Source organism: Anopheles coustani, chromosome 3 (assembly GCF_943734705.1).
Source record: "Anopheles coustani chromosome 3, idAnoCousDA_361_x.2, whole genome shotgun sequence".
NCBI classification, from domain to species: domain Eukaryota; kingdom Metazoa; phylum Arthropoda; class Insecta; order Diptera; family Culicidae; genus Anopheles; species Anopheles coustani.
The window spans coordinates 17,805,257-17,830,453 of NC_071288.1; the positions used below are offsets into that span (position 1 = coordinate 17,805,257).

General features: G+C 46.4%; 4 protein-coding genes across 5 annotated transcripts in view; 2 read left to right on the plus strand and 2 right to left on the minus strand.

The window, feature by feature from the left end:
• Positions 1–98: 98 nt before the first annotated feature.
• Positions 99–5,511, minus strand: LOC131258796 (uncharacterized). Of its 2 annotated transcripts, none has more exons than XM_058260176.1 (4): positions 4,833–5,511; positions 3,874–4,002; positions 2,393–3,796; positions 99–2,233 (listed from the first exon to the last, which is right to left on the minus strand). In XM_058260176.1, the coding sequence occupies exons 2-4, from the start codon at positions 3,952–3,954 to the stop codon at positions 1,259–1,261; spliced, it is 2,460 nt and encodes an 819-aa protein (XP_058116159.1). In that variant the 5' UTR covers positions 3,955–4,002; positions 4,833–5,511; the 3' UTR covers positions 99–1,258. The 2 variants fall into 2 exon arrangements, with proteins under 2 accessions (XP_058116159.1, XP_058116160.1); XM_058260177.1 differs by having other exon boundaries at positions 99–2,202; positions 2,383–3,796.
• Positions 5,512–6,059: 548 nt separating this feature from the next.
• On the plus strand, positions 6,060–10,442 carry LOC131258794 (superkiller complex protein 3). Its single transcript, XM_058260172.1, has 7 exons — positions 6,060–6,193; positions 6,321–6,716; positions 6,784–8,100; positions 8,181–8,365; positions 8,438–9,670; positions 9,744–9,918; positions 10,001–10,442. The coding sequence occupies exons 1-7, from the start codon at positions 6,104–6,106 to the stop codon at positions 10,358–10,360; spliced, it is 3,756 nt and encodes a 1,251-aa protein (XP_058116155.1). The 5' UTR covers positions 6,060–6,103; the 3' UTR covers positions 10,361–10,442.
• Positions 10,419–11,626, minus strand: LOC131258798 (probable RNA methyltransferase CG1239). The gene is made up of 2 exons (XM_058260180.1): positions 11,434–11,626; positions 10,419–11,367 (listed from the first exon to the last, which is right to left on the minus strand). The coding sequence occupies exons 1-2, from the start codon at positions 11,521–11,523 to the stop codon at positions 10,543–10,545; spliced, it is 915 nt and encodes a 304-aa protein (XP_058116163.1). The 5' UTR covers positions 11,524–11,626; the 3' UTR covers positions 10,419–10,542.
• Positions 11,627–12,199: 573 nt separating this feature from the next.
• LOC131258793 (histone-lysine N-methyltransferase, H3 lysine-79 specific) overlaps positions 12,200–25,197 on the plus strand; it is a 33,431-nt gene continuing 20,433 nt past the window's right edge. Inside the window, exon 1 of the mRNA XM_058260171.1 lies at positions 12,200–12,862. The gene's annotated coding sequence lies outside the window, so the exon portion shown is untranslated. The remainder of the gene's footprint in view (positions 12,863–25,197) is intronic.

Below are 25,197 nucleotides of genomic sequence, written 5' to 3' on the forward strand. Positions count from 1 at the left end.
GATACAAGATTTCGGGTAACATGGAAATCATTCGATAAGTCGATCTTGTGTTTTTGTTGTTCTTGTAAGCATTTCTAGTTTTTATTTTGTACCACCTCTCCCAGTCGGTGTTTGAAAAGGTTACACCGCTTGGTGGGTTAATTGCTTTTTGTACGATCGATACATTTTATATCAGGCAGGCATGGCAGTATTTTAAGCACACACAAATTCGCTCACTTTCGAAGGCTGTTCCGAAGCCTGTTTACAATTCTGTTTGCACACACGATTACAATATGATATGATGGAAGGTATATTTCGTTTAAAATCTGACGCTATCCTAACGCCATTATTTATCTAGGTTTATGCTCTTTTCATTTGATTTCGTAGATTTCTTCATAGTATATTCTAGATGAATATGAGCAGTTTATTTCCCCGACTGTTTTGCAACTAGTATCAGAGAAAATCACAGTTTTTGTCTGGAATTTTGTTACATGTTTTGCCTCAGCTGAATCTGTTTCCTAAAATCAGGAGTTTTTTTTTTAATTTAAAGTCGGTGTTTTGAAATATTTTCTATATTTTTACTAAATTTTGACCTGAGCATTTTGAGTTGTGATGTGTGTGTGTGTTTTTTAATATGCCTTAACTGATATGAATTTCGTATAATTTTGGAACCGCTACACATTATATGACATTATGCTAGCAAGATATGTTCGGGATGTAAGCTTAAAAACTTCAATCTTCCACACAGTTGCAACTGCAAAGCACCATTCGATTTTGCTAAGGGAAATGGCTAGCTTGATTTACTTTTGAGAAATTCTCTATTCCGGCATTATGCCTCCTAGTTGTACCTAACCTACCTACACTTTTGTTTTCTCACTGTCTCACAAGTGTGATCGTCGGTTGATCATGCAAAGGCAAAGTGAAAGCTAGAGGCGTTTTGAGCAGCAGCGTGTCATAGATAAAATTCAACCGACACTGGCGCGTGTGCATTAGAGATTCTTCGTAGTTTTACTTAAAGCTAGGCAAACTTAAAAAGAAACAGCTTTTAAAAACGAACCAGTTTAGGATAACAATTTGAGCAGTTCTAGTACTAAGCATCACACACGTTGCACACAGAAGAAGCGTTATTACGAGAGGAATCTCGCTCTCGGTATCTCCGTCCGCCAGAATTTCCTTTTCCGGTTAGAATAAAATCGGTGAGATCGGGTTATCTAGATTCGGTAGAGATTCATACTTTCGCGCGTTCAGTTCTGTTCCGTTAATGGCTTCCTTTCGAGGTTTACAAATTGCCAGAGTTGTGCCGTTGAAGAACACTGTTAATTTTCATCCTCAGTGGTGAAAGATCGATCTTGCCGAAGCGAGGCAACGAACCGAACCGCCGGCTACTTGTAACCGGTGTAGTCGTTATTGCTGGGATCGGACCGAACTCGACGGATGAACCATCCACCTCCGGCTTCGACCTGGCAGAATACTTGCTGGGGGAAGTGATTCTCGCTAGGGTCGCATACTTTTGGTACAATTTCGGAGACGACTCACGGCTGCCGGAGCTTTCCGGTGCGGATTCGGCTGCCGTGTGTTCAGGTAGTTGAAGAACGTTTCGAGGGTATGCCCGCCGGTTGCAGGCGGCTTTTGGTGTACGGAAAGTGGCATGGATTCGATCCTGCATTGCAGTTGTACTATCGGCTGGCGCACGTTGAACCGATTTGATCGTACGGGGCAATGTGGTCGCTACCGGGGTTGAAATCGGTGTCACAATTTTATCCCGCGTCTGACTGGGAGAACGCTTTACATCAACAGACGACTTATGGTTCGGAGTTCGAACAAAATCTTCATTGGGGTAGTAAGAAGGGATCTTATCGTCCACCGAGTTCCGATATTTTGTGGAACCTTCGGTTAGGGTGCTATGGTCACTCGCACTGCTAACGCCGCTGCTGCTGCTGCTACTACTACTTGTGGAACTCGATCGAATCGGTTCCGGCAGCTTTCCCGTACCGTCCATCGACATGTAGATCGACTCTTCGATCACTTTGGGACCTAAATCTACTGCTCCACATGGAGTACTAGCATTTTGTAACGGTTGGTTGCGATATATAACCTCATCCAGCTTCTGACGATTGAAACCCGTTCCGACTGGACCCATCTCCAGATATCCCACCATATCTGCATCGCTGAGCGGTGCCGGGGAAACTCGCGTTGGGTTTGAGTCCGGTTCGATGGTCTCTTCTATAGTCGACGTGTTGCAACCGGCTCCAGCCTCATCCAACTTCTGGCGATTGAAACCCGTTCCGACTGGACCCATCTCCAGATATCCCACCATATCTGCATCGCTGAGCGGTGCCGGGGGAACTCGCGTTGGGCTAGAGTCCGGTTCGATGATCTCTTCTATAGTCGACGTGTTGCAACCGGCTCCAACGAGATTCACCGTGGAGGAATTCATCGAACGATTGAAGCTTTCGAAGATCCGCTCCGATATGTTCAAGCGACGGAAGTCACGCAAAGGATCCAGCTCATCCTGCTCGTGGCGCCGTTCGAATTCACCCGAGTTCGCCGCTCCCAGGGACGACGTGGTGGACATGTTGATAAACTCCGAGGACGCAAAATCCTCCTCGATGAAGTCGATGTCGTGCTGTGGAGCGTAAAACTCTGACGTACACGACCCGTCACCTTCGGAGAGGTTCTCGAACGATTCGTCACACACCCGTTCGACTCCTGGTTCATGCTGCTGGGTGTCGTCTATTTTAAGCCGGCTTAAATCCGGACTGGAAAAGCTGTTCCGTTTATTCTCCGCCAATCGCAACCGCGAGACCTTGCCTCGATGGATTACGACTTCTGGTGCATCCTTTCTCGCTGTTTCTGCCATTCTTTCTTCGGAGGAGAGTAGTTTTGGTCGCCCTTTCCCATCCTTCGAGCTACAGCAACGCTTTTTGCTCGTGCCGGAACCCTGCGAATCAGTGCTTGTGGTGCGCCTTCGCCCGAACATCGTATCCAACCGCAGCCAGTGGCGCTTTTTCTTCATCAGATCCACCTCGGGAGTTGTGAAGGAACGTTGCAGGTCAAAGTCTTCGTTGGTGTTCGATCGCGGTCGAGGTGGAAGGGGCGGTGGTGGAGAATCGGACACATTTTCATTGACCTGCGTTGGGTTTGAAGTTGAAGTGTCCTTCCCATCAACCACCAGTTTCATTTCCTCGTAGATGCCGGAGGCAATCGATACTCTCGAAAGGCGCGGATGATCGCGAATTTCCTCGTATATTCCCGACATTCCGGAGACGCGTCGCGAACAATTGACACTGCCATTTCCATCAGCTCTATCCGTCGCTGGCGGTACGCTTGGCAGTGGGCCAAGAATATCCTGCAGTCCCATAATGTTTTGCGTGTTGTCCAGATTCTGGTAGATTCCCATGTCGTCCCAGATAACGTTTGCTGGTGACCCCACCGAGCCGTGTACCGGATCGATCGGTTGCATTTCCTGCCGTATCTCGTACAACGGTGTCCGGCTGGCTCGCCGCAACTGCATCATCTCCTGCCGGTACAGTTCGAGGTTGCGGATGGACTTTTTCATCCAACGCAGGTGACGTTCGCAAAGTAGCTGCGTTTCGAGCGCAAAGTAGGCGCAGCACCGTTTGCGATTGTTCTTCCAGAACAGACCGTACGAGTGTTGTTTCGTGCGCGACGTGGCCATCTGCACCGTTAGACCGGGAATGTTGATGCGCACGATCAGATCGGTCGTCAGGTCAGTGGGGGAGGAGAAAAATGAGATTCGCATGTAGCACGGAAAACATTTCACGGCCTCCACTCGCACAAAGTATCGCGACCAGGACTAAAAGGGATGGAAAAAATGTTATGCGTCATTTGGGCAAACTTACTACTTTGGCATTTTTCTAGCCTTTAGCTTACCTTCATGTGTGAAAATTCCAGCTTCCTCTCGCGTATGTCCAACTTAACATCCATAAACATGCTTATGATGCTGTCCTCCATTTTTGCTGCGGGTATTAGTTAAAGGTTGATCGTTGAAAAAGGATATTGCTATAGGAAAGAAACCGAAAAATTGATTTTAATGGAACAAGTTACGTTATGTGGTTAACGATCACAGTGTAAACCATCCCAACTACGTATCTACTAACTGAACCACGTTCTAGCAAAGCACCTACTGACCCTTTATCTCGTTTATCGTTGCCCTTTTTTACTTGCTCTAAACGTCGGCCCGACCTTGGTGGAAGATAGTTCCGTTCCTCCTGATGCGATGTGATCGTGCTCACCAGCAACACATCGATTTGCTTCGCGAGTTAAGATTGTTTATGCACAGGTGGTGCTTGCGGCTGGGCAAACGCGTGAAGGACCTTCGAATAATTCTAACCGCCAACACGCGCCATGGTGCGAGACGTAGTACGCCAAGTGTGTTGACTCGAAAAAAAAAAAATTATGCGCGAAATAAAACCGACCATTGCAAACCGTTTGACGCGAGCTGTAACGACAACGGCAAACGTTCTTTCCGCCATCCGACCTGCGTGCTTGCGTCACTAAACATCGAAGAATGATTCCATCAAGGTGTGGTATTTTTTTGTTTTCCAGATGAATCGACGTGCGTTTGTAGTTCCTTTGCATATAGGCAGGTTTTTGGTCAAACAAGGGTTTGGGGATTTTTATTTCGGTTGCCTATCTTCGACCATACAATTGGGCTCAGTTATGGAAACTTTAATATATTAGTTTATCAATAATGGATTGCGTGGACATATTGAGCAGTGTTTCATTATACAAATTATGAGACAAATGGTTTCATATGCGTTTTGTGGAAGAAATTCATGCATTTAGAAATCCCGCCAAATTCACTCAACCTCATTTTTCACGGAACTTACCAGAGAAGTTGTCTTCTGCTTCAATTTCCAGGCTGCTTAGATTCAATCTTTTCCAATCATAGCTGGATGACCTGATTGATGATGAATGTGATTCTCGCACTAAATTATCGATGATCTTTCTTTGATGAAATTGTGATCTAGCGCCGTCTTTTATCATAGCCTCAACACCTTCAGACACACAGCATGCTTCGCAAGCATGTGCTCCCAGCATCCACAGGGCAACGCAGCTAACTGCTACGTCTACCCAGTGCACCGCCACTTGCACGAGGGTAAATTGAACTTGCAAATTAATGATGCCTTTTTTCGATCAACCGGTGCAAGCTGCATCACTATTCTATTGACGTTGGTCGACTGTATGCACAATTGGTACGCTAAACTGCATTCAGCAACACACTCGCCTGCCCGGAATGGAATGGAGCGGACGCACGTCCGACCACAGAACAGCGGAAAATCGTATTGGGGGATGGCGAACAAAATGGAGCATTCGCAGTAGAAGCCCCTATACCCGGAGTACACAAACGGAATACAATCGAACGGGTTCAATGTGCCATCCGGTCGAAGTAACGGGGAACACAACGGGGCAAGATGCGAGGTGCGATTAGAAAACGCATAACGAAAGACACGCCAAAGCGCACAGAGGCAAACGAAGGAAGGAACCAAGTTTGCACTGTTTACCACACCCTCCACGCGCAGCAAAGGCAAAACTGGCAAAACAAAACTCTTGAGGAAACCAGGAAGCTGGTTTTCACTGCAGTGCAACCTTCCTTGTCCGGGTTTGGTGCATCTCGGTCAGTTTTCCATTTGATAATTTGAAATTACTGCTGAGAATGCTAAGATGTTTCAAATTCTTCATAATTTTTTTTTTTTTCCCGAGACTCGGATAATTCAGAAATCCAGAGTGCCCGGACCAATGAGCGTCTACTGTACTATACCTGCGCTTGTCACATGTCGTTGAGATGCGAGTGTTTGTGAAATAGCGACGAAAAACGCAAATGCCGTGTTGTCAATTGGTTTATGTTTCGGAATAAAATTTTGCGCTTCAAAAGTAAAAAATTGTAATGACAAAAGAAACGAGTACCTTGTTTATGAACAAGATTGTAAAATAATATTTCCATTTGCTTTTTTTCATTTACAATTTCTCGAATCAAGCATTCATATTTACTAGCAATCGCAAGGTCTCCAGGACTGACGTTCAATGTCATTTTTACGCTTTTGTTTACATGCCGAGCTGCCGACGTGAACAGTGGTTAGAATATCGTATGTTTTAAACAATGGCTTCAAAAGAATTAAAGGCTGCCCTGAAGGAGGCCCGCGAGGCAGTCAAGAACAAGAAATTCTCCGAAGCAATCAAATTGTGCAATGTGAGTCGTGCAATCCCAGTCTCAGCGCTCCTTCCTTGCTTCCATATGATCAACCGGTGTTTAATGTGGATTTGTTTGGTCTGGTGCAAACATCGGACGGCGTTTTTTTCTTACCTTTACTACATAGAAAATATTGAAAGAGCAAAATGATAATTACATGGCATTGCTCCTGCTCGGGGCATCATATCAAGACAGTGATAAAAAGGAAGCGGCCACGCACTTGAGGCGAGCCATAACCTGCACCAACGAGCCACTGGTGGCCCTACAAGGACTGTCCACCTGTGCCGAAGACGCGGAGCTGCCTGAAGTATGTGAAAAGTTGCTCGCCCTTACGCCGGACAAGTATGCGGAGCTTCACGCTAAGCTGCTCGGCGTCGCTACGCGAGGAATAATCGCGCCGGTGTTACGGATTCTGGAAAAAGAGATCGAGTGCGACACGGAGGCACGGCAACTGTCCGCCTACGAGTGTTTGGGGAAAATTGTCACCCAGAATCCGGAGCTGGAGGAAACGGAGGCGGCGTTGGTAATAGACGGATTGCACTGATTACTTTGATTGTTTTAATAAATCATCTCCCCCCGACTCTTCCCAGGTTTCCAAAGTGTTGGAAAGGGAGATTCAAAACAACGATGACCTGTACCAGCGCGATAAGTTCCGACGGTACCTCAGACTACTGCACCAAGGAAACCGGTTCGACCGTTTGGCATCGGTGGCCGCGGCCATGCACGAACGCTTCCCGAACGATATCTATCCGCTCGAGTGGATATGCAAACTGTACGCCGAAGGAATCGTTGCCGCGAACCTTCTGCCCTCGCTGCTGAACCATGACCTTTCGCATTACATCGAGCGGGCCGTGGAAGTGGCACCAAACTCGGCCGTAGCGCTCTTGGCGAAAGGAAAGCTACACTTTAGCGCTGACCAGCTCACGGAGGCGGAACGAGCGCTGAAACGTGCCAGCGAAGTGCAGCCCCTTTGGGGTCCGTGTCTGGAGCTGCTAGCGGAGATCTATTTCCGCCAAAAGGCGTACGGTTTGGCGGAAAATCTTTACCGCAACATGAAGGTAGCTAACGTGAACTATGCCGTCTCGTTACTGGAGGATGAGAGCGTGGATAAGCTTAAAGAAGCCGACCAGTGCTTTGCCACCCTGCACGAGAAGGATCGATCGGTTGAGCTGCTGTTCTACTGGTGCAAGACACTGTTGCTACTCGGAGATGTGGTCCGTGCGGAGAAAATATTCGAAGAACTTAAAACAACCGAGGGCATCACGAGCGACCGTTTGGACTATCTCCAAGCGTTGCGGGAAAAGATGGCCGGTAACATCGGTAAGGTGATCGAATTGCTATCCCCGCACGAAGGTTCCAGCTACTGCCAGCTGGAACTTTCCAAGGTTCTAAGTGGCGTGGTGGGCAAGCGAGAGGAATGCTTCTTTGCCGCACTGAAAGCGACAAAGTTGGATCCGAACAATGCCGCATGCTACCATTGGCTAGGCAAGCTCTACCTCGAGCAGGACGATCCGTTGCGCGCCCGCAAGTGCCTGGAGAAAAGCGTTCATCTTAGCCCGGCCTCCCGGAATGCGGTGGTTCTACTGAGCGGGCTCTATCGACGCTACGGCGAGTGGGATGCCAATGCTACCCTTCTGTCCACCACCTTTGCCCTCTGCTCGGGTGCAGCTTGGGCCCAACTGCAGCTTGGACTGCACCATCTTGGCCGGCAGGAGTACGACGAAGCGATTGGTGCGTTTCGGACGGTGCTGCGGTACGAGGTGGATAATGAGACCGCCTGGGAAGGGCTGGCGGATGCGTATCTGGGCCGTGGGTCATACTCCTCCGCGATGAAGGTGTTCGAAAAGATTACTGAGCGAGATCCTGAGAATCCTTACCCGGTGTTGCAGTTGGCAAATATTAAAAATGTAAGAAACATCCGATGGTACATTCAAAAATGAAACGGAGCTTTAATCAGACTTATTTTCAATTTTGATCCTCCCCTTAGGTCGTAAAACTTTATACGGAAGGATTGGCACTATTCGAGCAGCTTTTAGCTCGGCATGAAAATTATTTTCCCGCAATTAAGGGAATCGCGGATTCGCAAATGGGACTGTGTTACTCTCGGCTTGGTCAACGGCGTCTCGGTAGTAGTCGCGAGCATGCTCAGCTGTGTGTAGAGTACTTAACTAAGTATGTTAGGCACTAGCGATCATGTGAAGATTAAAACACGTGCTTAATGGTTCTCACATTTCTTTTTTTCAGAGCCATCAAAATTAAGCCCAACTTCACGTGTCTGTGGCATCAGCTGGCGAAGATCCTGGACACGGTCTCGATGTTTCCATCGAGTCACTCGTACCTGCAAGTTGAGGGTAGTTTGGCGGGACGCGAATATCGTCGCTTTGCACTGCTCAAGGAGCGACAATTGTCTGAGCTTGCGGGAAGATGCTATGGCCGCATCATTAAACAGGCACCGGACAACAGCATCCTCTGGTACGAGCTATCGAGGAATTATTTTCATCGTGCATCGATTTCTAAGGAAGCGGAACGAGTGAGCTTTCTTTCGATGGCGCTCGAAATGGCGAAGCATTCAGTGAAGCTGGATTCCGGTCGGTGGCAAAATTGGAATCTTCTCGGCGTGATTAGTGCCACGAAGGAGGTGAACAATTTGGCACTCGCGCAACACTGCTTCGTGGAAGCGGTGACGATCGATCGAAAGACGGCAGCGGCCGCCTGGTCCAACCTGGGTGTGCTGTACCTTGCCAACAATCAGATCGGGCTGGCAAACAAAGCCTTCAGTCGGGCGCAAGAGTGCGATCTCACCTTTATGAACGCCTGGATCGGCCAGGCAATGATTGCAGAGAGCGTTGGGATGGCGGACGAAGCGATGGATCTGTTCCGGCACTGCACGCAAATCGGTTACCATCGGGAATCGTCGCTCGGCTACGCGCACTGGGTGTGCACGATTGTCAACGAGGACAACTACCACGAGCACGAGCGCTACCGGTTTGCGGTGGAAGAAATGGCGGCGCTTCCGGTATCGCACGATTCCATCACCTGGCACTGTGCGGATTTGGGCGAGCGTGCGTCCTTACCGGCCTTACGCTTTCTCGGCAACATTAGCAGCCGGTTGGGGCTTTGGCGTACGGCTACCGAGGCCTACCAGCGTGCCTTGCAGGTGAACGGTGGGTTGCCCGAGTCGGTAGGGGATGAAATCCGGTGCGACCTTGGCCACTGCCTGATGAAGCAACAACGCTATGAAGAAGCGGTGCAGTGCTATGAGGGTATGCGCGGGGAAGCGTCCTACCGTGCTTCCATTGGCCGAGCGCAAGCGTACTTCCGTGCGGCACAGTACGAGCAATCGTACGCCGAGTACGAGCAGGCACTGAACTATCTGGCCCAAACCGATCTCGAGAAGGCGTACGTGTTGATTGCAATGTCGGCGATGGTGTACGCGTTCCAAGGAGAGGGCGATGCTAAGACAATTCTTTTCCAATGGTAATGAAGCGCCTTCTGTGGTGTGATTAAATTTCAAATTAAATAATATGCCCCTATAATTCTTCCCTCACAGCATCACACTTCCCGAGCCACCGATTGAAGCACTGTTCTCGGCGTGTGCTTTGGGATTGCTACACAAGGACGGCGAGCTGACGGAGGCGGTCATAAAAGAGTTGCGCAAGCACGAGGACCATCCCGTCCATGGTCATCACGTGGTTTTCCTCGTTTCCGAATTTTACTGGCAAAATGTGAGGCCGAAACATCCTGCTTTATCTTTCCCCGAATGTAAGGTTGATGTTTTTCTCCCGATTTTTCATTACTCATCCTCAGAAACAAAAATCCAAATGTCGCTCGTACCTGCTCTCCCAGCTACACCGTTACCCGAACCGACCGAAGTTGTGGCAAATGCTTGCCATGGCGCTTGTGAAGCACTTCCGTACCCCTAAAACTAACTTACGCCTGGCGTGCAGCGTGGCTCAGGGTGCCGTGGTGCTCGATCTGGCCGATCGACGTCATCGGACGCGCGCGGTAGATGCTGCCCGCTGGATGGCGGTAGCTAGCGAAGCAATTCGCCCGTTGGACGAACGGAAGCGTCGTGTGTTGGCCCAGAAGGCGCTCCATCTGGATCCGACCAGCCGTGAGGCATGGGGTGCGTTCCTGCGTGCCGTGAATCCGCCGGCTCGTGCGTGAGCCTACAGTTTTGTACCAGCCTTTTTGTAAATATACGCAATTGCTTGATTTTATGCCTTATGGTTTGTATCTTTACCATTGATTTCAATTCATATGTTTCTATATTTCATGTAATATCAATTCAAATTATGTCTCAAAAATATGTACATTTGTCACTGTTTTATGATTCACTCCAAATCTACCTACTTTCGGTACATTTGTATCGGCCGTTGGAAGCCTTTTGCCGAATGACTCGAAACAGGAATCTCCGTGCACTCCCTAAACCCAACCTCATCGCTCAGCAGATACCGCTGAAACATTGCCGGTAGGAATTTGATCTTAGCAAAATTGGCCGCTATCGTTTCGGTTAGTTTTTTGCGTCGTTTGTAGCTGCTCCATGGTTGTGCCTCTAGCACGAGTAGCCCACCAGGGTGTAGCTGGCGAAACATGCGCCTGAAAGCCAACCGCAGCCCATCGTCACCGAAGTTGAGCTGCATCCACTTCGTTACCGAGAGGCACAGGACCACATCGAACTGGGGCTTCTCCAGATCCAAGAGCGTTGGATCGCCGTAAATGTAGTTCGCCCTTTTGAATTCGACCATGTTCGGGTTGGCGATACGGCTATTGTCGTCCTCTGCCTTGGCGTTGTTGATCTGTGCCAATTGCCAGTGTTTGCGGGCTTGCGTGATTAGGCCACCGTCGATGTCGATGCCAACGATCGATGCCGGACGACACGCCATGGCCAGCTGTATCGTGAGGGATCCGTTGTTGCACCCAATGTCGATGATACGTTTACCGTGGAATAGTTCCCGACGTTGTACGAACGCTTCCAGTCTGCAGTCCTCCGCCGGAGTTGCATTGAAGTTCCTGTAGCCATAATAACGATCGTAGTTACCGTAAGGAAACACTTTCTTCGGACGTTTGGAATCCTTTGCTTCGTGTTGATGCAGTGGTGGATCGGTACTGGATATTTTACGTTTTCCCAGTTGTGTAGTGGGGTCTTCTGTTTGGTTTGATATAGATACAGCCTGCAAATTTTCAAATAACGTGCATTGAGTAAGAGTGATTCATTTAAAAAAGTTGGCTTTATTTACCTTTTGATCTGCTTCATTTTCCGGCGACTTTGAGATACTCTTCACTTCAGCAACACCTTTTGGGGTTATATTTTCTGTTGACTGCAGCATTGTGTGAACTCCATTTAATTTGTTCGGATGATGCGTTTTGGAATCAATGTTAACAAAGAATTATTCAGATTTCTCAACTTCTGATCGAAGTTTTATGTTTGAAACCGGCTACTTTATAAACAATCTCTGACAATCTTCACAAGGATGCGCGCATATCAGGTTGGCGGAAAGCGAATTGCGGTTTTCGTTAGCAAGAAAATAATAAAATAATATGGCACATGGTGTTCAGATATCATTTATATTATAGAAAAATCTGCTATTGGCATCTTAACACGATTTTGATTAATTTTGTTTCCTTTTGTTCAAGTACGTTGCTGAAATTTGTGAGTATCGATGTGTCAAATCGCTCTGTACAATGCTACCTTCCCATGTGAGCACTTTGTGGATGGATTGATCACCCGAAATTACTGCTTGTAACTAGTAAAACTAATTAAATTCATCTAACTTTCTTGATGTTTAACATTCAATGGAAATACTTTACAATTTGACGTCAGATAAAATTCGAAACGGCGGAGCAGTGGACTAGCATAAGTTGGATTCGCATCAAATCGAGTACCATACGAAACAGATCTCATGCGAATCAATCCTTGAGAATCCGTCCCGGGAGCGAGTCTTTGAATCACCCGAATCCCTACTCGGCCAACACTAGTTAGCGGACGTCGTCGTGCGAGATCGGAGGTGCATGGCGTGCTGGCGTACTAGAACTCGATTTTCCCCGTGAAAACCCGCCTATTTGCGGTGAAAGTGTAGCAGAACAGTTTGCTTAACACCGCCACCGAACGATTGTGCCTCTTCCGTGTGCCAAATGGTATCTGCAGGGTGTGAAAAGTCGCTCGGAAAAAGTGTCTAGCAAAGTGGCAATTCCGCGCGAGGTGTGCGTGCGTGTGTGAATGTGTGTCGCGTTTGTGTGTGGTTCTTCGTAAGGAAAACGCATTCGTTGCTCTTCTCACGCTCACCAACCACGCCTCACACGCATGTGTGAATGCTCGTCGAGTGGCCCCAGCAAGTGGGAAGTGTGAGCCGCTGGAGGATCGAACGCTGCGGCCCGTCGTGGCCATCTCGGGGACCAGTCGACCGTCTCAAGCTGCCGTGCCTGAACGTCACCAAAAAAGAAAAAAACGGCTGACCCCGCGCAGAGGCCCCAGAGGTGAGGCCACGGTCTGCCCCGATGTGAGGCCGTCGAACCGTGAGCAGCGACCGGGGAAGGGAAGCAGCCGTCGACTTCCGCAATCGAACAGCGTGCCACCATGATGGCCGTTCGTGCGTGAAACACAGCACCGAGTGCACGTCGTCTTTTCGAAGTGAATAAATGGTCGCTTGCTTCGTGTGTCAGCAAAAGGTAAAAATCTACATCCATGTTTGGTGTTAGGTGCATAGGAAGTGATATAATCTTATACTTCCCATTCACATCTGGCATGTTAACGAGAAGAAGTTACGGGTGCTGTGTTATTTTTTGCGCGTGAGATCCACAACCGAAAGTGCTGCAGACAAGCGCGCTGCCCCAGCGGAAAGTAGGAAAAGTCGTCCATCAAACTTGTTTTGATCCTACGGCTGCCCCTAGGTCTTAATCAAGAAGTCAGCCATCTCTCCTCGAAAAGGTTATGTGACCAACCCTTCCTCCTAGCACAGAAGAGTGGAAGAAGACAACTGCTCGGTGAAAACTATATCGTAGGATTCGCGTTGCTACAGGAAGTGGTGAAACGTTTTGATAACCGTATTCTTTCTCTGGTGGGAAGCGAGTGTGTTTCTTTCATATCACGTTACGATGGTTCTATATGCGGCCATTTTTGTTTTCTTCAGGTATACATTCTGTCGTAACGTCATGGCTATTGTTGATTGTTTCAATTTCAATAAAATAATCACTTGGTGAACAAGGAATACGTTCAAATGTTAAAATTATTCTTTATCGTTGTAAGTGTATCATTAATTTGATGTGGTTGATTGGAAGTGGTGCTGATATTTCGTATTCGGGCGTAGTTTCCGGTTTACCAAACGACTTTGACAGTATTTAAACCTGTTAAATGCATCATTAGTGTTTTCACAAAAAATAGTGGTAGCTTCTATTTCAGCTTTATTTGCACTGGCAAACGAACTACCATCATTATTCCGTATTGTCGTGAAGTAAACCCACTAGGCGGAGGGCGAAGTGAGCTGTGTGTTATGTGTGAGCTGGCTTGGCGAGGGATTGCTGGTGAGCTGAGCGTGTGTGTGGCAAAAGTCGGTGACCGCACGGGCAAATATCATAGGCCCATCCGATGGTGTGCGTGTGTTTGTGTGAAGCGTTGTGTGGCCCGCCGCGTTCCTCAGTGAAGAAGATAGAGGTGCGTCCCCGCGCCGGAGCAGCTTCTGCCGTGCCTTCACCTCCCCTCCCCTTCGTCGGTGGCGCGATTTCCTTCCTCCTTTGGGATCGTTAAAAGTTGTTTTTCTTTTTTGTTCGCTTTATAAATGGAGTAAAAGCAATCTTCTATCGGCAAGGCACGGAAATAAAACGGGAGAAACAGAGAGAGCAAGAGAGAAAGGGGCCTCCCGTGGGCTGGGCGGCTCGTAGGCACGGGGCTCGCCCGCCACCTGGAAGCATTAGAAGCATTAGAGGACAAAGTGTGTGCGTGTGTGTGTGTATGTCGAGTTAGTGAAAAAAATAAACATAGTACAGCGACAGTAGTGTGCGGAATAGTGGCACCGCGGGCCCGCGAAGTCGCGAAACGAAGGTAGAGAGAAAAAACGTCCGAACGAGCGGGGTTGAAGTGGCTCGGGGGTAAAGAAAAAGGGCACAGGCTGGCCTTTTTCCGCGCGCATGGCCAAAGGGACGGTGCACGACGTGAAAAGCGCGAGGAAGATGGGGTGTGTACGTGCTCGAGAGGTGGCTATGGTGATAATATCGTGTTACACGGTGCTACCTCCAGTGTCGCCTTTTTTTTTATCAACCTTCCAAGCAACAAAATATAAGTGAGCCCTATTTTGGAAATGAAAATCAGCACTTTTCCACAACGGTTCACCGTGTTCAGCCTTGGGATTGCAAGAGTTTTGAAGTGTGACTGAAGGGATTGAGCCGAGCTAGATGAATATATAGAATAATAATAATAACGAACGAATTGTTCGAAATTATAAACGAATGAATTTGGAATGCGAGGCAACGAAAAATATAAAAATTAAATCATTCGCTTGATAGTTGGCAACGAAAATTGGAAGAGCCATGGCCTACTACTGAACCGAGATGGATCTGCATATTGAAAAAGATGGAACAAAGTAGACATTGAGAAACGAAAAGGATTAAACCATCAGTCTTGTGATTGATTTTGACGAGAGTGGATAAAGAAGATTAAGGTAATAGTTGAACTTGGAAGTTGAAGTATATTGAAATAGCGAAATGATTCGTGAAATCACGACAGTGACCTCGGCACAAAACATGCAGTTATTAAAACTAACAAGCAGGAAAAGGAGCCAGTACATTGCGAAAACAATCTTCAAATGTTGCTCCTGGAAGTTAGCCATAATGACAAATGCTAGCGAAACATGGTCTTATCCCGCATATGGTTGACTGTTTCGTGAAATAGTGCACAACATGCAATGCCAACATAATAGTTGCCAAAATAACGGACTTTTACATCTTCCATTTGGACTGTAATTCAACTCTTTCTCGTTTTACAACCAACGCCGTTTCGGTTATAAAACGTTCGCTTGTATCATGCGCCGGTCCTGGCCGTTTGCATTTATTTTCATTAAAGGCTTACGTCTACGGGAGGTCACGGCTACATTTTATCACAGCGAGGGCCTCCCATCGTGACGAAAGGAACCTTGGTAGAGGCTGGGAAAAGAAAGCGACAACGGTTGTGGTTGCAAGGGAGCGGGTGAAAAATGAAAATAAAAATGCCTCGTCAGGCCCTGCGTTGGGCTGCCAATTTTAGCCGCTTTTTACCACCCGCGTTAGCATAGACCGTTGGGTTTGGTGTTTGGTATAAAAATTCCGAAAGTAAAAGGTACACACTGCAGTAATGCACACGCCCTTTTAAGCTGATGTTATAAAAGTTTATTTCCGGTACAAATATTGTTTGCTAGTAGGGATTATCACTATTCAAGTCTAAACCCTCTAAAATCAAACATATTGATGACATTTGTGCTGGAGTTTCCAGTCATTTTCAACAAACCGGTAAATGTTTTGGGTTTTCAGCTTTAACAAAATGTTTATACGTTGAAATTTTTTTGAAAAGGGTGTATTGATATTGAAGTTGTAAAACGTTGGTATTTCTCCCACTTTTTGTATCTGTCGATCAGAGGACAACTTAATTCTAATGAGTTTCTGAAATCACGCAGTATTTTTTTAAATGTTTTGCTTAAAACAAAGTTGTTTAAACATTTTCTGTTGTTGTTATTAGTTAATAAATGATTTTCGAAAATTAATGTAATCTCAATGACTTTTCCTTGCTAGGTGCACGGTTGATGCTCATACTCATCATCGTAGTGCTTTTGGTTACTTAGATTTTATATTTATTTTTATTATTTTGACGATTCTTCTGAATTATTTAAAACCTTTTTGTGTATTGTTGGTACCGAAAAATGTTGAATTAAAATGGGTCCAACAAAAATATTGATGAAAAACGTTATTCTGTTCGAAGTGGTAACTTTGAGTTGAAAGGAATACTGAAATTGATAAAAAATAAAAGTATTACAAGTTTCAGTTCAAAAACAGGTGAAAAAAGGTGGTGTTGTACATGCGAACATTCGTAACTATTTTATGGTGTCCTCCATATAAAGATTGTACCTAATCGGGCTACATTCGTGTTGTTTATGTGCCGCTAAAAATAACCAAACGCTCGTTAATTATGTCGTCCAATCGATAGTCGGAGAAACAGGTAGATGGGCGAGAGTTAAAACGCGCCGTATGATGTGTCGGATTAGGCTAGCAATGATTTTTCGGGTGTTGGGGGATGAGGTTTGCTAAATTTAGGTATGTAGGTCACTTTCCGTCCTCCACATTGGAGCCATAAAACATGATACGTCGGTTGTGATGTCTGTGTTGTGATTTTTATGTTACAATCAACCCTCAGGCCGTTTATCGACACGGCAAAAGGGGTTTTTAATAGTTTGACATAGCATCTGGATAGTGGCTTTTGATTTCGCGGTTCATGAAGTTTGAGATATGTTTTTTTGCTGACATTTTTTCTTCCCCCCGGAGACACGGAAAGGGTATGATAAACGCTTTTTCTAGTAAATTTCGTCAATTCAACTTCATAGTAAACGTTGGGTGCATCGCTATCCATTCATTCGGTTCCAGCTGTTCGATAATGAGAATCTTATTATTTTTGTTTATTGTTTGAGTGAAAAAAAATTGGGAGTTCAATGAAATCGTGCGGTTGCTATCAAAACAAACAAAACACCGATTGTTATTCTCAGTCCGAAAGGGAGGAAAAAAGAGTGTGCAATTTTTGGAACGCGACGCCTCGGAATAGCTCATAACTCCCGGAGCGTGAATGAGTTTGAAGGGTTGTGTTGGGGCGGGAGGGAGGAATGCTCCCACCGCGAGTCACGAGAAGTGAGATCGACGGAGACCCTGACCTCCCCAGAAGGGTGAGGTAAGTGTGCAATGGTCAACATCGGGTAGTGGTTTTACGTTATTTTCTACCCACCTTTTTTCGAACGCTGTAAATACAGTTCCCTCGCCGGCCGGTTGGTGGCGCTGGCATCCGATTATGCGAGATGATTTGTTTTCATATCAGCATCATATTCGTGTGAGATGGATTTGGGATGGTGTTGGGGGTGGTAGAGGGTAGAGATAGCATAAGACTGCTTTGTTGTGGCTTCCCCCGAAACTGGCTTCAAGAAGCTGCGCTGTGCAGCAAAACGATTTATGCCATCTTTTCCAACCTTCACGCTACCAGCGCCCGGTTGGCATTTCTGTGGCACGGTATAATCGCGGAAAGTGGGACGAGAAGCTAAAGGGAAAGGGAATTTGAGGGGGAGTGGAAGTTGTTCGCTGTCGAGGTCTCGTGTGGAAACGAAACCTCACTTGATTACACTGGTACAGCCAGCGTAGTGGCCGTGGTTGGAGGCCGTGATCGAATATGTGTGCACACAAAGGGTTGCCCATCGCATGGCTCCCCTTCCCCCACACCGCCCGCCCACTTAACTTACACACAAACACACTCTCCTGGCGGCGATGTGTGCGTTTCTTACCCCCCCCCAACCCTCCTCCCAACAGCGCGCGTCAGAAGGCTGCCGCACGAGATGTAAGGCGTGAGACATGGGTGAGATGAGCTGAGTGGCATCGCGTGAGCAGTGAGTTTGTAAAGTGAGTCGCATGGCGTGTTTTGTGTGGAGCTGAAAATAAAACAAGACCAATCGATCGATCCGCTAAGGGGGGAGCGGGTTGTAAGATGTAGTTGGCGGTGAAGAAACAACGGTAGCTCCCCCACCCCCCTCTCATCTGGCCCCACACACCTCCCATTTCACGCTTCGGCGTGCAACGCATGTCTCGTCCGTCGGCGGTGGAGTTCGTGCGCCACACTATTTTTATAGCGGGTCTATCTGTCTATTCCGCTATCCATCCCGCTCTGGACACCGGTATTGGCCGATTTTGTGGAGCACGGGATGGAGGAGATGAAATTCAAGTACATTTCCCTTTTCCTCTGCCCCCAGCCTTCGTCTGCTGTTTTATGCACTATCATCACTTTGCTGCTCTGGGGATCGGATCGTGTTATATCGTGGAGCCTGCGAGAGTGTTGTGGAGTGTCGTTTGGAAACTCCTAAGAATAACATGTCGTCGGCCTCCTTCTTTTCCTTCCAATTACAAACACACACACATACTCTTTGCAGCCAGTTTTCTTCGGATGCTTTCAATTGCAGACGCGCTCGCGCGCCTAGCCGCTGGATGGAGTAAAAAACAAAAAAATCTTGGGGAGCCATCTTGTGTCGGCTGCACATACATACAGTACGCGCGCGAGAGCTATGCTTTATGCTGCTAAGCTATTAAACTAGTTTTTTTTTTCGTCTTTTCCAATGCCAACACCCGCACAAACATATAAACTCTAAAGCATGAACACAGTAGTGTGTCTCCTCCGTGGGTAACGACGAAAAGTTCCTTCAATTTCTGACGCTGCTTCTTTGCTGTTGTTTGTGGTGTTTTTTACTTTACAGAATGTTTGCGTGTTTTTTTGGGTTTAAATGGTTTAATTTATGGTCGGAACAATTATTTATAACAACTCACATCGGGCCGAAGTGAGTGGAATGTTCTATGTTCCATCCTTGGAGCAGCACCGTTGCGTTCTTATTCTTGCACCAGTCATTTTGGCACATTCGATGTAGGAAATGTTACAACACAACTGTTTAAAATATTCAACCGGAATGTTGTGTTTTTACTGCTTTTTTTCTCTTTTTCTGTCGCTCTGGCAATCCGTCCAACGTTGAACCGTTGTGCGCATAGCCGGTCGTTGTAACGGTGTCTACCCGGGGCGCGAGGGTATTTGGTCGATAAGTTCCAGACGAATTTTACATCTGAGTGATGGTTCCCTAAAGAATTGCGGAATGTTTGTGTAGAATATTTTGTTTCAATATTTGCCAACAATGATTTGTAAGTGTATGTTCCTCAATAAATTAATCTTTGTTATCACAATGTAGATCACGTGGTAGATGAAAATCATGGGTATAGGTTAATATCATATCAAGAATTTAGATGATGTGCTTAGAAACTATCCTTTACAATGACATTAAAATTAGTTAATTGTAAACTTCTCGGGAAGCTATTTTGATAATCAAACAAAAGAGGAACATCTACAAATAGAATTCTGTAGGTTTATCTCAAATGCTGTATGAAATTTCTACAAAAAAGATTCTATTAATTTTTTTTCTTTCCCGGCATAATAAATTAGTTCCTGCTCCAAATTTAGGTTTCATAAAATTCATCAAAAAGATTAAAAGAACTTATCAATCGCGCACAACGGCGAGCAGGGAAGGTTTATGCCGATCAGTCGCCAGGAAAACATCAGTTTTTCCTCGGTTTCTCTTTCACTCTGCCCTTTGGATTGTGCGATGACCGACAGCATAATCACATCGCTCTGGCTGCAACGCTGCGGGAACGTGTTTTCATGCTCCAGGGATGCCCGTCCATCCCGTTTCATCTTTTCCGCACCCGACTGCGGTCTTCCTCGCCCTCTGGTCTCATCATCCTTTGCTGGGTAGAGGAAATCAACAACAGCATAGAACCATTTAAGCGTGGTGTTTACTGTGTTTACGTGTGTGTGTGTGGGTGGGTGTTGTTTATGGTGGTGGTGGTATGCACGTGCTGCGTTATTATGGGTGCGCTTGTTCTTTCCCGTGCGAGGGCGTCCTGTCTGCCGTCTCGCTCCTGTGCCCGTGGGAAATGGGGATCAATATTTATCGATTTTCCTTCCGGAAGCAGAACCAGCGGCAAGGAATGGCCGGGAATGGTGGTAGCGAATGGAGCTTTCCCAAGGCACGCGCTCCTTTCCCGCTTGCCTGCCTGATATGCTCCACACTTGAGGTGGTGGGAGGGCTTGGGGTCCGTATGTACTGACGTCTGGCGAAGAGGGCGGGTGGTTTTGAAGGGAATTTATTTTCGATTCGAATTTCCGTTCACCGAGCGGATCATGATTCGATTCAATTTTCAACGTACGAAGAACACTGTGTTGTTAAGAGAATATCTTGAAATTTATGTATCTGAGAGATTGTAATATGCGCAATATTTAAGTTGTCGAATAAATAAGCAATATAGATAAAGCAATCTCGACAATTAAAGTGACTGTAAAATGTTTGATGTTACATTTGCGTTTGTGTTTTACAAGTATTTTTGCTTTTTGTTAAATACCATAAAGACCAGCATCCCTTGGATGTTACTTTTTTCTTGAAAAAGTCACAGATGTTCTGCAATTTCCAGAGCATCAATTCGAAATCGCATCTACCGCTGCATGTATGCTCGGAAACTGCCAACGCGACGAGTTGCCCCAGCCGGTGGGAAAATCGATAAAAGCAAACGCCCTAAATATGTAGGCCTTTCCCGAAGCCGAGGGCCGACGAGCTTCCAGAGTTGAGCTGCTGCGGCTTGTTGCCTTCCTGCCTGCCTCCCTGCCTATGTTGTCGACAACCCCGGGCGAGGATTTTCCTTTCCTCTTTTGATACCGAACCCGTGGTGACGTAAATGCGTTTATCCTTTCGTCTAGGCGTTGGCGTGTTGTAGAAGAGGATACTTTTCCGAACACTAAAATATAACGCGATTTTATTGGATTTATCACAAGTTGAGTGATGAGTTTCTTCTGATGATATTCGCGAGGTAGAGTTTTTCATGCCAGAAAAGCACCTAAACGGTTGGAAAGATGCAGTATCTCAAACCTGTTAGGGATTCGATGAAATGTTCCACCTTATTTCCAATTGTGCTATTCATGTTTCGAGTGGACGTACATTTGTACGCGCGCGCATATATATTTTTGGGACGTTTACATACCTTCGATATCAATATGAAAGAATCCTGGGACGTGAAAAATAGGTTGATGCATTTTATCATTAGCTCAACAATCGAATTCCGACTTCGTATTCGTACTGTTATTAAGTGAAACACATTACTTGAAATGGTGACTGCAATTTACTGTTGGTTTTTGCCTGCTCAAGGTCTTATAAACTGGATGCCCAATATGTTTACCAACCGCAGGGCCTTCAAATAGCGCCAGCACGTTGGCATTGACTTTTTACATCGTTTCGTTTTTCTTTTCTGTGTTTTTGTGATTTTTCTCGCTACTGATACCAGTGGTTGGTTGCGCGCTGTGGCCAACCATGGATGCAGTTTCATTGCGATTTAAATTGCGTCCGTTTCGAGAAATGCTGTCCCCCGGTGTCCTTGACATGTCCGTGTGCGCTCGCTGGCGGAAACGTTCCTCCCGACGAGTGCGCCTCGGAATGTTTACGGAAGCATAAAAATCTGCCCGACATCTCTGGGTACAGTTTCATGGCTTTGTTTTTATGTGTCGGCGAAAATGTAATAGCTAGAAAAAAAAAATCATGACACATTTCACATTGACCTTGTTAAGGGCATTGTTGATTTCCAAAAACCCTGTCTACCTGAAGTTTACCAGCTTATCGAACATAATAATAAGGTTGTTTTTTCAAGCCCTGTTCTCACTTTAATGAATCATTTTAATGACACTGAAACGACGATTTCGTTTTTACTAAATTAACATGAAAGAAGTGGCCATATTCGGCTTGAATTAAGCTACTCAAAATTTTCCCATTCAAATTAAAGGCGTGTGTTCGTTGATGGGGAAAAAAATAAAAATAAAAGTTCTAATTTTCATAACAGAACAATTTCCCTCGAAGCATGATGTTTCGCCCGGTGCGCCCTTCGAGAAGGGATGCTGCGTGAATTTGTGTCTCGCTCAGTGAAGGCTTATCGATTTTTCCGAACATTTTCCAACGCTCCCAGCTGCGGCCGGTCGGTTCTGGGTTGGCCGTTCGTTCGTTCGTTCGGTCGTGGGAGAAAAATGGAACCTGCTTTTGCTGCTGTCGCTCTTAAAATGTGTGCCCAGTTTTCTTTCCGCACTTTTGTGTGTGTGTGTGTGAGTGTTTTTTTTTTAAATATTTTTTTTTAGTTTTCTCTTTCGCTTCGCCGCCAATCCGATCCGATGGTCTTGTTTTGATAAATTTATCATCATGCTGTTGGTGGATGGAGCCAGCATCATCCTCCCGTTGGTGGGGCGGGGAGGGCACCAAAAGATGGCGCTATATATTGTCTTTCGTTCTCTCCAAGGGCATAGAGAGAAAGAATGAGAGAGAGAGAGAGCGACCCGCGGCCAATTTAATGGGATTTTGGTTTTTCCTTGTTTGCCGGCTAGGTTCTACTTTTCTGTTTCCCACTTTCTTCTCTAAGGTTTTCATCGCCCCCCCCTCAACCATTCATACCCCCCTTTGCACCGCTTTCGCAGAATTTCATCATTTGCACAAACGCCCGCAAATTCGTTTTCTTGCCCGGCCCCGTTTCGGGGTGGCCCAAGGAAGGAAAGCTTCCGATGGAGTTTCCCGTTGGATGCTGGAGCGAAGGGCTCTCGGTTTATGACGCAAAAAGAGAGAATAAGACGAAGCGAGCGCGTTAGCCTGTGGAGGACATGACGGCGGACGAACGGTCGCGGGTGGTGAGCGAGGAAAATTCGCAGAGAGAAGCGTGCCAGCGTTGAATTTCTTTTCCATTTTCGGCCTCAAGCACTCAAGCGGAGGCTGCGGCACGAGAAGAGGTTGCTCGCGTTGGAACTGCTCCTCCTGGAAAGATGCTACCTTTTTCCGGAAGCCTGGCTTCGCTGGTGTGTCGTCAGGTGCTGGGAGCGGAAACAGGCGCGTAACATAAAACATAATGCCGCATAATGGAGGCTGTGTTTATGTGCTTTTTTTCCACTTCTCGTTTACACAGTGGAGACCTTAAATAACGCATTTCTTTAACTTACAGTTGGGACCATACATTTGTTATAAGAAAAGCATAATGAATTAAAGGATGGGCTCTCCCATCTGGCTTGCTTTAGGGCCAACAAAAGACATTGGCTTAGAAAATAAATAAAATTAAACCAGTGTTTGTAAACCGTGGAACAAAAAGAAAGCGAGAGTTTGTTGTGGACGGGCGTTTGGAGCGTTTGGGGAGCGTAAAGCGATTGAAAATTGACACCCAGATGAAGATCTCCCACTTTGCCAATCGCTTTGCCCAATAGCACAACACTTTTTTCGCTCCCCTCAAAAGATGAGGCACCGAGATGGAAAAATCCAGGCCAGCAGCCGAGAAGGGCTTTGGTTGGCCTTCGGAATGTATTTTATTTTTTGTTATTTCCGTGCGGGTGTGTTTGTTTCTTCGTGTGTCCTTCCTCTGAATGGCGGAAGGACACATCAGTGCACATCATCATCGTCATTATCTTTCGTGCTGAAAAAGTGGATTCCATTTTCCTACGTTTTCCACCACCAGCGAGCATTCGAGATGAATTTTCCTCTTTTTCGTGTACGTCTTTACAATTTCCGACGAAAGCAAAACAAGCTTTCGGTGACGCGGGATTCGGCTGTCGAGTTTGAAAACAAGCTCAAAATAATGCTACCGGCGTCAGCACAATCTTTCCCAACCGTGCGACACGAGGATACAATCTGAAGCCAGAAATTTCGCTGCCATCATTAAGCACACACCCGCATTTGGTGTTTGGTGGCCTGTGGAAAAGGCTTCCCAACCGGGCTCCGCTTTTTTGGGAAACGGTATCAGGAGAATTATCGATCCGAGTTTTCCTTCGGCCTCAGCATCTATCGTCATCTCCGGGCTCGGGGTTTCTCTCGGAACCGGCTGCGTGGGCTCGGTTGTGGCTGTTGGAAACTCATTTCCATCGGCAGCCGGGGGCTGTACTTTAAAGAGGCTGGTTGGAGTGGCCCTTTGGATTCTGTTTTGCTTAAGCCGTTCCCGAGAGAGGTTCCATTAATAGTTCACAGATTAGTTCATTATCTTTTCCGGCTAGATTAATCCATTTGTTTTTCGTTATTCAGTTGTTGACATTTATGCCCAAAATTGAAGGTTGACTCAAAAACGGGTTTGTGTCGTGTTACAATGCTTAATTATTTTCCCGCTATTACTTCACATTTTCCATAACACCTTTCTATCGACCGATTCGATCGGCGTGATTTAAAATCTCACAACCGACTGAGTTTACAGGGCGACCCTTCAAAACTCCGGTACCGGATGGAAAGTGCCTCTTTAAGATGAGATGATGATTGCGCTGGTTGTTCTCCGGGTTTGGTGGCCCCTTGCCTGGCATGGGAAAAACTCTCTTTCGCTACCCTTGACATGGTGGTGGCAGTCGTTTTCCCGGGCCACTCGTCCCGATCATCTCGCACGCTTTTGATGGTGGTGGGACGGTGGATGGGTGGGTGGAGGGATTTTCCAACCTTCGCTCTCCCTCGCCGCAGCATTGGTTTTTTGCAGTGTAAAGCAAAAGGAAAACCGGACCACAGATCCGGAGCAGTACTGGATGATGAGGGTCCAAGGGGGAAATGAAAATGGGTGAAAAGTTGTGGAGTGAGTTTCGAGATCTCGACAAAGGGGAGAGAGAGAGAAAGAGAGAGAAGCAGACGAGACTGGCTGATGGGATGGGAACGCGTTATTTTCCAAGCGAATTAAAGTGATTAAAGTTGCTAATTCAATGACAATAACGTGAATCGATGAAGCGGAACCGGATTTTCTCCGGCGACCAACCACCGTGATCGGCCACGCATTGGGACATTGTTGAGCAGCATCTTGAAAGAGAGAGTGACTCCGGAGAGCATTGATCTGTGCAGGTGAAAATTCCTGCAATTTCCATCACGCCTTCATGTGGTGTTCCCGTTTTTGTGTGTTTTACAGTAATTGTTATGGTCATGTCTATTTGAATTTTATTTCATTTCTCAAATTCAAATGTTATTCCCAAAGTTTTTGGTAATTTTTTTAAAATCTAAAGATTGTTTCATTTTAGTACAAAGAGAACATCAGATTTAATAACATTCTCAGTTTTAAATTTACTATTGCTATTTGCTTTAAATTTTATCAACGTGCAATAATGAAACCCTTAGAGGATTCATTCAGCAGATAGTCGAAAAAGCATAGAAAACATAAACATGAAACATAGAGAGTATTTTATTTATATGTGCATCACTCCTCCACCCCTCTGCTAGCCGCCGTTGGCC